The sequence below is a fragment of the Eumetopias jubatus genome, unplaced genomic scaffold (assembly GCF_037043125.1).
Source record: "Eumetopias jubatus isolate StellerSeaLion01/CBP00866 unplaced genomic scaffold, mEumJub1_p1.0 scaffold_3, whole genome shotgun sequence".
NCBI classification, from domain to species: Eukaryota; Metazoa; Chordata; class Mammalia; order Carnivora; family Otariidae; genus Eumetopias; species Eumetopias jubatus.
This window is the reverse complement of record NW_028274809.1, coordinates 115,343,214-115,355,654: the sequence shown is the minus strand read 5'-3', so window position 1 is coordinate 115,355,654 and position 12,441 is coordinate 115,343,214. Positions and strand designations below refer to the sequence as shown.

General features: G+C 35.6%; 1 protein-coding gene across 2 annotated transcripts in view; it reads left to right on the top strand.

Moving 5' to 3' along the window:
- The window catches only part of XPO4 (exportin 4), a 121,330-nt gene that overhangs the window by 84,784 nt on the left and 24,105 nt on the right, over positions 1 to 12,441 (top strand). For both annotated transcript variants that reach the window (XM_088021781.1, XM_088021782.1), the window contains exons 10-13: positions 8,980 to 9,156; positions 9,774 to 9,916; positions 10,425 to 10,570; positions 11,377 to 11,554. In XM_088021781.1, the coding sequence (XP_087877907.1) occupies positions 8,980 to 9,156; positions 9,774 to 9,916; positions 10,425 to 10,570; positions 11,377 to 11,554 (644 nt within the window). The remainder of the gene's footprint in view (positions 1 to 8,979; positions 9,157 to 9,773; positions 9,917 to 10,424; positions 10,571 to 11,376; positions 11,555 to 12,441) is intronic.

Genomic DNA, 12,441 nt, shown 5'->3' with positions numbered 1-12,441 from the left:
AATTCTTTATATATTCTGTACATTATTTATTTTTTTTTGTCAGTTATTTGTTGCAGATCTAGCCTCCCAGTTCTGTGGCTCTTCTTTTCACTTTATGGTATCTTTCTTATTATTATTAATTTGGAATAATTTTAGATTTACAGAAAAGTTGCAAAGACAGTACGTTTTACCTAGTTTCCTCTATAATTTTACCATGTGATATAACAATGGTACATTTGTCAAAACTAAGAAATTAACATTGGATGCATTATTATTAACTAAATTTCCATGCTTTATTTGGATTTCACTAATTTTCCATCAGTCATTTTTCTGTTTTGGAATCCAGTCCAGAGCAGCATATTGCAGTTAGACTTTATGGTATCTTTTGATGAACAAATGTTCTTCATCTTAGTATAGTCAAACTTACTGTCATTTCTTTCATGATTGGCATTATTAGGGGTGCCTAGCTGGCTCAGTCGGTAAGAGCAATGTGGTTCTTGATCTCGAGGTAGTGAGTTGGAACTTCATGTTGGGTGTAGAAATTACTTTTAAAAAATGATTTGGATTATTAGTTCCTTATTTCAGACAACTACTTTTCCTGTGTTTTCTTCTAAATATTTTAAAGGTTTACCTTTCATGACTTTACCATCTTAGACTTTAGTTTTGAATATGATACCAAGTAGGGATCTAATTTCCCTTTTTTTTCATATGGATAACAGATTTTTATTTATTTATATTTGTATTTTCCCCATTTTTATTGAGAAATAATTGATACACATTGCTGTATAAGTTTAACTTAAGGTGTACAGCATGATGCTTTGATTTACACATATGTGAAATGATCACCACAATAGGTTTATTAGTTAACATCCATCATCTCATAGATAACAATAAAAAGAAAAGAAAAAAATTTTCTCCTTGTGATGAGAACTCGTAGGATCTACTCAAACAGCTTTCCCGTATATCACACAGCAGTGTTAACTATAGTCATCGTGTTGTACCTCACTTCCCCAGAACCTACCTTATAACTGAAAGTTTATACCTTTTGACCACCTTTCTCCAGTTTCTCCCCTTCACCCCCTCTGTTACAACAAATCTGATGTCTTTTTCTGAGTTTGGTGGGGTTGTTGTTGTTCTTCTTCTTCTGGTTCCATATATAAGTGAGATAAGTATTTGTCTTTCTCTGACTCATTTCACTTGGCGTAATGCCTTCAGGGTCCATCCATGTTGTCACAAATGGTAGGTTTTCTTCATTTTTTTTTTTTAATGGTGGGAAATTTCCCTGTGTGTATATATACCACAATTTCTTTCTTTTTTTTTTTTTTTTAAAGATTTTATTTATTTATTTGACAGAGACAGCGAGAGCAGGAACACAAGCAGGGGGAGTGGGAGAGGGAGAAGCAGGCTTTCCGCTGAGCAGGGAGCCCGATGTGGGACTCGATCCCAGGACCCTGGGATCATGACCTGAGCCGAAGGCAGACGCTTAACAACTGAGCCACCCAGGCGCCCACCACAATTTCTTTATTCATTTGTCAGTGGACACTTAGGTCGTTTCCATGTCTTGACTGTTGTAAATAATGCTGCTGTGAATGTGGGGATGCAGATTATCTTTTTGAATTTTTATTTCCTTTGGATATATCCCCAGAAGTAGAATTGCTGGATCAAATGGTAATTCTGTTAATTTTTTGAGAGTCCTCCATACTGTTTTCTATAGTGGCTGCACCAATTTACGATCCCACAAACAATGCACAAGGGTTCCCTTCTCTCCTAATCCATGCCATTATTTATTATCTCTTGTCCTTTTGATTATGGCCATTCTCACAGGCATAAAGTGAGGCCTCCTTTTGATTTTGATTTGCATTTCCCTAATGACTAGTGATGTTGAACATCTTTTCATGTACCTGTTGACCGTTCCTACATCTTCTTTGGAAAAATGTCTATTCAGGTCCTGCGTTCATTTTTAAATTGGATTATTTGTGGTTTTTTTGCTATGGAGTTGTATAAATACGTTATATTTTTTGGATATTAACCCCATATCACATTTATCGTTTCTAAATATTTTTTTTCCCATTCCATAGTGTTTTCACTTTGTTGCTGGTTTCTTTTGCTGCCAGCAACATTTATTGAATTATTTCTCAATGATTTATAGGACAATTGCTGTCATATATCTAGTTTTCACATAAAAGTGGCTGTTTCCAGGGCTCTCTATTCATTTCCATATTTTGCTTTGTTCTAGGGGATGTGTAGGTATTTGACAGTCATGCTCCTGCCCTTACCCTACTCCCATCCAGTTCTTCAGAAGAGTTTTGGATATATTTGGCTTTTTATTCTTCCATATAAAATTTGTGAATTTGTTGTAAGTTGGATTATGGTAGGGATTATGGGGAATCTTAAGTGAAGAATGGATATCTCTCAATATTAACTCTATCCATAAATGTGGTATTTCTCTGTACTAATTTAAGTCTGATTCATTGTCTTTAAATAAAGGAATGTGTTTTTTACTACCTTATATTTTTGTTACTATTGTAAATAGTATCTTTTCTAAACTTTATTTTTCAGATTGCTGCTAGCATAGAGAAATGCGGTTGGTGTTTATATATATTGATCTGATATTTACTAACTTTTCTAAATTCTTACTGGTTCTAATAATTTGTCTTTAGAGGCTTTTTAGTCTTCTGTGACAATTATATCATCTGTGAATAGTGATAATATTGCTTTTCAGACTTCACAATCTGTATTTTTTCTCTTATAGTATAATACATTTCTTTTTCTTATTGTACAGTGTTGAATACAAGTAGAAACAGAACTCATCTTTTCTGGTTCATCATTAGGGATAATGTTTGCTCTAGGTTTTTGAGCTATTCTTTATCAGAATTGCTAATGGGGTTTTGTAAAACATGACTGAGTATTGGATATTATTAAATGAACATGACTGAGTATTGGATATTATTAAATGCATTTCTGCTTAATCTTTTAATGAACTGAATTGCTTTTATGGATATATATTTTTTAAAGATTTTATTTATTCATTTGAGACACAGAGATAGAGAGAGCATGAGCAGGGGGAGAGGGAGAAGCAGGCTCCCCGCTGAGCCAGGAGCCCGATGTGGGGCTCAATCCCAGGACCCTGGGATCATGACCTGAGCTGCAGGCAGACGCTTAACCATCTGAGCCACCCAGGCGCCCCTTATGGATATTTTTAATGGTAAAATTACCCTTGCATTTCTGAGTTGAACTCAACTGGATGATCACGTATCATGGCCTTCTATGAATGGCTGGATTTGTTTGCTGTCAGAATTATGACAACTCCACAGACCATTCTCTAATGCATTTTTTTTCTCTTCTCTGGATCAGTTTGTATAAGATTAGTTGTTTTGCTTTTTGTTTTCCTTTGTTTTTTTGCTAGTTCACTAGATTTCATCTGTAAATCTACTGACCCTGGTATTTTCTTTTGGAGAAAAAAAATTTTTTTTTAAAGATTTTATTTATTAGAGAGAGAATGAGAGATAGCACGAGAGGGAAGAGGGTCACAGAGGGAGAAGCAGACTCCCTGCTGAGCAGGGAGCCCGATATGGGGCTTGATCCTGGGACTCCAGGATCATGACCTGAGCCGAAGGCAGTTGCTTAACCAACTGAGCCAGCCAGGCGCCCTGGAGAAAAATTTAACTAAAAATTTTAAAATGGTTAGTTGTGGGAGTATTGTTTTCTTTTTTCTTTTTTTCCTTGATCCAAGTACTAGGAGTGTGTCCATTTTTCTGTAAGTTAAGTTTTTACTTCCACTTTTTTCTTCATATTTATAATTTTAATTTTGTTACTAGTATCATTTCAGAATACAGTTTTAATGTGAAAATGGAATATGCTAATTGGTAAAAGTAACTCAAACAGTATATAAAAATTAAAATTCTTAAAAAAATCCCATTACTTATCACTTTCTTGGCATCTCTTTACTCACACATAGGGTTATAAGTACCCTTTTCCTCTCAAATTATGGACGTTTAATACTCAATAATTTTTTTTTAAGATTTTATTTATTTATTTGACAGAGAGAGACACAGCGAGAGAGGGAACACAAGAGGGGGGAATGGGAGAGGGAGAAGCAGGCTTTCCGCCGAGCAGGGAGCCCAATGCGGGGCTCGATCCCAGGACCCTGGGATCATGACCTGAGCCGAAGGCAGACGCTTAACGACTGAGCCACCCAGGCGCCCCTCAATAATTGTTTTTAAAGGTTTTTTTTTTTACTAATGAGAAGTAAACCAAATCACTTGTAGTTTCACTTTCTGAAACTTACTATTAATGTTTTAATGTATTTTTTCCAAATTTTAAGGCATGCCAATTAGACTTAAAAACAAAATCATTACTTTTTATTTATATTATTATGAGCATTTTTTCATGTCATTAAAATAATGCTAGAAGTCATGGATTAGAGAAATGGTTCAGAAATTTGTTGGCATGAGTTTAATGCTGCAGCAAACATTCTTACATGTAAATTGCCATGTGACTCTGCTGTTAAGTAGACATTCTTAAGTGAGTTTCATGTTCAGTCAACCCTTCAAATGTTGTTCTTCACAGCTGCTCTTTCATTAATCGGGCAGACTTTAGAAGAGTGGCCATGTTCTAGAGGGAAAGAGGAAAGGTGATAAGCATAGCAGTTGAAACTATATTAGAGATTATTTTATTTTTTCATAACCTTCTTTGTTTCATAGAAGATTTCTGGTGGCATTTAAAATGAAATAATCTTTTAAAACTTGCAAGAAACAATCAAATAAGAGTGGAAAGTCAAGATTAGAGAAAGAATGATTGTGATATATAAGCTAGAAGCTTACGTTTTATGTAATAATAAATTTGACTTTCTAGATTTGAATTTGAAGGACTTGAAATGGGATGGGAGATAAGGTTCCTTAAGAGGATCTCATGCAAAAAAAGGAAGCACACCTGCTCCTCAGAGGAATTCTTTCTAATATTAAGTAAAAATAAAGGTAGGAAATAAATCTCTTACAAAGCTTTATATAGGAGGCAGTGAATGATTTGGAATCCTCAGCCCCATGACAACAGATGAAGCTTGAACAGATTTTATTTGGCTATTTTTTACAACATTATTTAACTCTCAGTCTACCACCAGGGTCTAGATTTTCAGTTTCCTTTAAGTTCTTTGTTTGTTTGTTTGTTTGTTTGTCTTTATGTTTCATTGGGTCCTGTTTGGAATTCAGAATTTTTCATTTTCTGCCCATAGTAAAAAAGAGGAGGGAATTGTCAGAATAAGACAGTTTACAGTGATAAAACAGATCAGAAGATGAATGTAAAAAGATAGCATGCTAAGCTTTAATAATGATGATAAAACTGATAGTATAAGTGAAGTCGAAGACTGAGTTTTAGTTGATAAATTTTTTCAGATTCATCAACTCTTCAGCAAACAGTGTATTTCCAAGGAGAACAGGAAAATAGGTTATTCTCATCCAGTCAGTCATTCCACAGGAAAAACTTCAAATATTTTGTGACAAGAGTTTGGACTGTCACATATTTTGTTGACAGTATTCCTTTGTTTTTTTAATGTTTGTGCCACAGAATTTACTTAATACAGTTTATAATGGTATTAGTGCTGAAAGCAGTATGTACAAAGATGGTTGGAAGGAAATAAATGATGTAGAAATGAAAAAAAAAAGTGGTTGAATCGATCATTTTCATAGGTATTTATAAATCTAAATGAATATGATCTTGCATTTATGGAACCAAGAATATGGATGGCTGTGGTTCAAAAAATTATGAGCTATGAAAGTTTCAAAAGTGTAATGCATTTTAGTGATACCTGAGCAAGAAGAACCAGCGTCCTCATTCGCAAGTTCCTTATTTGCAATTCTCCCCCTTCTAAAGCTCTATTTGTAACCCCCAAATCAGCACTCGTGGCACTCTCATGATAATTTGTGGACATGTGCATGCAAAGATTAATGAAAATTAGGAATTGCCTGACATGCTTATTCCCAGCTGAGGTCAAGCAAGGCCCCAAATGCTCTGCCTTCCCGTTTAGCCTTCATATTGTAAAAACACATTTTCATGTTCTCTCGTGCTACATTTTTTGCATTTTTGTGTGAAATGGGGTATTCTAAATTTTTGTCAAAAAGTACTGAAGTTCTTCCTATGCAGTGACTGCCTGGATAATTTCACTATTTGAGATGGCCTCGGAGCGCTATGCTGAAGTGCTGCCTAGCATTCCTGCGTGCAAAATGGCTGTGACGTGCCTGCCTTATGGAACAGATATGTGAATCAGATAAGCTTCGTTTAGGCACGAGTCATAGTGGTGTTGGCCACAAGTTCATTATTAGTGAATGAACAATGTATATTAAATAAGGTGTCTGTAAACAGGAAGACACATGAAACTAAGTTATGCATAAAACAGGGTTATGTATTGATCTATTCGCCTCGACATGGTAGAAAATGTAGTGACTAGAAAAGGAACCTAACCTGTTTACTAACTCAGTGTTTGTGGCAACTTTATAGAACATAAATACCACAAATAATAAGAATTGACCATTCATGAGATGAATAAGTTCTAGTTGGTTGCATTCAAAGAATGGCTCATTTTTGGTAAATATACTTTTAAGGCCAGGTAAATACGTAGTAAAAATTTGGATTGCTCGTTTAAATCCTTATTAAATTATCAAATGACATTCTTTTCATTTTTCCTTCATTCTTAATGTAAATTTTTCACAAAATGACTTAAATTTTTTATATATTCTAGAAGGTCCATTTTAGGGGTGCCTGGGTGGCACAGTCTGTTAAAGCGTCCAACTCTTGGTTTCGGCTCAGATCTGATCTCAGAGTCATGAGATGGAGCCCCATGTCGGGCTCTGCACTCAGTGTGGAATCCACTTGAGTTTCTCTCTCCCTCTCCCTTTGCCCTCCCTCCACTTGCACGCTTATGCTTGCACACTCTCTTTTTCAAATAAATGAATCTTTAAAAATAAATAAATAAAAGGTCAATTTTACCCAGAAAATGACTGGCTTTTTTTGTGTGAGTTTTTTGTTTATTTTGTTTTTAAATATACTTATGCTGGAAGCATAAGAAAACACAGTTCATCAGAAGTAGTTCACATAGGTGCTTAGATACTATGATCTGGGGGTACTGGGTAATCCGGAATACTTGAAATAGATCTTCCATTACTTTTCTTTTTTGAGTTATTGATAGATTGCTAGAATAATAGCTTGAGATGATTCTCTTTGGTGAAGGTTCCAGAGTTCTGTATTTGTAGGATGAGGGCCTGTTTGCTTTAGAACGCAGAAAAGCCAAGTTATAAATTAGACCTATTGACCTCTGTTGACCTTCGATATTCGTGGGTTCACTACCTACTTTTAAGCGTGAGTACATAGGGGGCGCCTGGGTGGCTCAGTCAGTTAAGTGTCTGCTTTCAGCTTAGATCATGATCCCAGGGTCCGGGGATCAAGCCCCACGTCATTGTCGGGCTCCCTGCTCAGTGGGAAGCCTGCTTCTCTTCTCCCTCTGCCCCTCCATCCCCCTCGTGCTCTTCCGCCCCCCCACTCTGTCTCAAATAAATGAATAAAATCTTAAACCAAAAAAAAGCACATAGTTCAAAACTCTATTCTTTATTTATAACAAATTTCTTATGAGAGACGCCGTTGTTAAAAACGGACCCTGAAATGTGTGTTTCACATTCAATGTGTGTTTATGGCCTTTGGTGTATTTTTCGTTTGCTTTTTGCTCTTCCCCACTGGACTGAGTTTGAAAGCATGAAAACCGGGTACACTTTTATGTTTCTGCACTAAGCAGTAGTGCTTGACACTTAAGTATTCCTTTCATTGAATAGTGATCCTAGCGAGTCTGTGGATGAAGAAATCAATACATAGGTAAATTATGACCCAGATTAGTAATTGATGGCAAAATTAGGATGTGGATTCTTATTAGAGTGTGGGAAAATTAAGTAATAATGTTAAATATTAAACACTTTGGGCTCCATAGAGGTATCCTTAATCACTATGTATAGACTCTTCCTCCTCAATATGACAGAATACTTTACTTTGAAGTTATTTTAGGATACAACCTGTACATGGTGAAAAACTTAATATCCAAGCCTGCATAATTATGAGTGCTGTCTGTCTGGCCTCCCCACCGTTGTACTCATGCACTTTGGTTTCTGTGAGTCCACAGGCTTCTGGTGTCCCTCCCGCTTTAGCACCCTCCCCAGACGCCTTCCTGTGGAGGCCCTACCCTTGTTTTTCTTTTCTGCTCTAAAATGTTAGGGAACATCTATGAAGTTCTCCCCACATATTCTTAAATATGCTGATTAGGCCAGTCTGTTTTCATCATCCTTCACTTTTTCTAAAATCGTTTAAAAGTGTGTTGTAGGGCACCTGGGGGCTCAGATGGTTAAGCGTCTGCCTTCGGCTCAGGTCATGATCCCGGGGTCCTGGGATCGAGTCCCACATTGGGCTCCCTGCTCCGTGGGAGCCTGCTTCTCCCTCTGCCTATCTCTCTCTCTCTCTCTCATGAATAAATAAATAAAATCTTTAAAAAAAAAGTGTTATAAGTACACATTTAGTATTTTTTATTCTAACAGTTCTCTTGACCACAGAAAAAATTAATATGATTTTTATTTGAAAAGCGCATGTTCCACAAAGTACCGAACAGCTAGTCTTCTAAAAAACATTAATTCCTTTGTGCTTAAGAATTACTTAGATTACAGGGAACACTACATCAAAAACTAATGATGTAATGTATGGTGACTAACATAACATAATAAAATTTAAAAAAAAGAATTACTTAGATTAAGTTAGAAAGATTTTAGAAGGTTTAACAAAAAGCCTATACATTTTTACTGCAAGGTTTGTTTAATTTTAAAATGGGCCCAATTAGCTCTAAATTATTAAATAATCGGGAACCTTTGCTAAAGGAAAAATTCATAAAAGTATTTATATGTATAACTCTAACTCTTGTTCTAATTCCCGTCTTATTTCTCTGGCCATTTGTTTTATGAGTGTTTTTTCTCTTAGCTTGATAAAGATGACATGGTATACATGGAAGCCTATGACAAATTGCTAGAATCCTGGCTAACTTTGGTTCAAGACGACAAACATTTCCATAAAGGCTTTTTTACCCAACACGCAGTTCAAGTTTTCAATTCCTATATTCAGTGCCACCTTGCTGCTCCAGATGGCACGAGGAATTTGGTAAGTTTCCAGCTAGATTGTAAGTAAAAATCTATTTCATCGTAACTCTGTTTTGTCTCTTTTATTCTATTATACATTGTATAACACTAAAAATTTAGGAGGAGCTTCTTCAGAAGATGTGCTGAGAGCATTAAAGCAAAAGTCACCCCATTTTCTAAGTGAGTTCATGTTTTGTGGGGTGCTGCTTGTAGTTACCCTGTTTCTCTTCAGTTTTCAGTTACCCACCTGTGTCTTCCTAGTTGTCCAGTGATACGAATGACTTCTTGTATATAAAGGACCTTGGATCTTAAAGATGTCAGATCTTTTCAGTCAGTGACAGAAGTTAAATTCTGTGGTGTGGGAGGTGGGTTGTGAGTGCAGTTTGCTCTGTTTATGTATGTGCACCACAAGGTAATAACCCTCCATTTCTTTCTCTTCGGCGTCTCCCTCCCCCCTTTCTTTTGTAACTACTAGTGTTGTCAGCATATTTAGAGACCAAACCCTAGACCACTGGGTTGGTGCTGTCCACCTCCTTTTCATGTGATGTGCTGAAGTTATTTTACAGCGCAACAGAAATGCATGATTCATTGAACAAAGGAATGCAGTTCCTCACTCTTTATTTCTTTCTTCAATAATAGACTGCCAATGGTGTGGCCTCTCGTGAGGAAGAAGAAATAAGTGAACTTCAAGAGGATGATCGAGACCAGTTTTCAGATCAACTAGCCAGTGTAGGAATGCTAGGAAGAATTGCTGCAGAACACTGTATACCTCTTCTGACAAGGTACACACAGTCCAAAGAAACCCCATGGAGCAAATATTCTCTATTCACAATTCCCTGGAGAGCACTTAAAGTGTTTAAAGACTTTAAACACCCCCACCCCGTATCCCAGCACACTGGAACAAATGGACAGAAACATACTCATGATTGCATTACTTGGCTTGTACATTTGGAGCCCAGGCACTACAGCATAGATGGCAGAGAGATTGTGGAAAACATGGTATGAGAAATGATTTGACCCATATCAATAAAACCTTGGAATAACCAGTTTTCAAATGCCTGTTGTAAACCTTGATTGTTTGTAAAGCGATGTTTTAATTTTATGTCATAAACAATAAATCACAATGCCTATATTGCTATGAGAACAGTTGTGTACTATAATATTTTCATATATGTGTTTTTGTGCTAACGTCTTAATTTATGTTGTCTAATAAATGGAAATTATGAGTTGTTCTAGATCTTTGCTTATTGAGCTTTATGAAGCTTTGGGTTTTTTTCCCCCCTCTTTCAGTTTATTAGAAGAAAGAGTAACAAGGCTCCATGGTCAGTTACAACGACATCAGCAGCAATTACTTGCTTCACCTGGTTCAAGTACTATTGACAACAAAATGCTTGATGATCTGTATGAAGATATTCACTGGCTTATTTTAGTTACAGGTTGGTTGGTTGTTTCTTTTTAAAATGTAATTGCCAACTGAGCAGTTTAAACTTCATATGTTAGAAGAAGCTTCATATGTTAAAAAATAAAAGTCCATACATAGTGTTGGGTGAAATTTGAATACAGCTGCTGTATATCACAGAGCTATGGATTCATTTTTTTTAAATACTGGCTAACATGTATACTTAATGCCTATTGCATACCCAGGGTCTTATGTGGAATTGATTGCAACCCACTGATTTAGTACTGTTACCAGGTTTTATTATTGTTATTATTATTATCCCCATCTTGTAAATGCAGAAGCTGAGAGAGAGTTTTAAGAAACCAGCCCATGGTCACACTGCTATTAATTTTTGGAGCCAGAATGCAAATCTAGGCAGTCTGACTTTTAGGGTCTTCTTTTGTAACCATATGAGCAGTGTTTCTGTATTCTAAATAATTAAGAAAAATCTTAATTTTTGAAAAGGCATTCCCAAATACTTTTGATAGAGATAATAGTAGAATTCCTATTACATTTACAGAATATATTACTGAAAATTATTAAAAGGTAGTAGATTAAAAAGCCTACATGTCAGTATGAATTATAAAATTGGTGAATAAAACATTTGTCCTTTGTATTTTGAGAGTTAATTATCCGAGAAATAGAAAATTTCTTTTCCTCAAACTTGAAATTAACATTTATAATTTACTTTTACATCAACTTAATATGATGTATGTAAATCAGATAAAACTGAAAACATTTATAGTGCAATTTGATAAATGTAGATTTGTTAAGTGTTCATTTTTAATTTTTTTTAAACTGAAGGCTACCTCTTAGCTGATGATACTCAGGGAGAGACTCCGCTAATACCTCCAGAAATAATGGAATATTCCATTAAGCATTCATCTGAAGTTGACATTAATACAACACTTCAAATTTTGGGATCTCCAGGAGAAAAGGCTTCTTCCATCCCAGGGTACAACAGAACAGATTCTGTGATTAGGTAATATGAACTCTGTAGCTGTGCTCTTGTCATTTATACTGTTCTATAAATTCTGAGTTGATGGGTAGATGACTCGAGTGTGAGGCACGTTGTAAATCTGATACATGAAAGAAAATAAAACTTGGAGAAGCCTTGAAATAAACAAGGATGGCAAGTACTCAGTATATATAAGTAATGCCACTCTGGTGAGAATTGACAGCTATATCCTGTACTGAGCAAAACAAATGTAAAATTATTCTGATTACAGTGAGACCTTGAAGGGACATTCGATCGAAAGTACTCAACATATCCCATGTCCATCAGAAAGCAGTGCCAACGCGGTGCAGGCACCCTAAATGAATGAAACAAAGTATATGAGATTCTTAGAAACCAGGGAAATATTAACAAGTATGTTTTGTTCATAAAGCTAAAACTACATTCAAATGGCTTTTTAAGGAAAACTATGACTCTTAACCTTATAAAATAGAAATATTTGTCCTGAATATGTGAAACTTGAGAGTCCTGTCAGGTGAAGTTAGAAGACAATAGTGTGCCTCAGATGAGAATTCACTTTGATCTTCCTAGTAGTGGTGGCAAAATTTCCATTCATTCTTAATGGTGAAATTAAGGAGGGATACACCTAGACAAATATCCATCTAAAAGGGGAGTTGAGAACAGCATTTTAAATTTCAGTATCTTTAAATTTAGGTTTCAGGCAGAGATATCAGTATTGAAATAACATTGGTTTTTGCCATTTGCAAAATCAGTAACTCAAGCAGGGTGCTGTCCTCTCATCTGTTTACTTTTAATGCAAAAATCTATGGATATCATTTACACCTGGGCAGTAGAAAATATGATTTTTTTTGAAAAATGAACTATTAAGATGATATCAAGGAAATGTTTGAGAA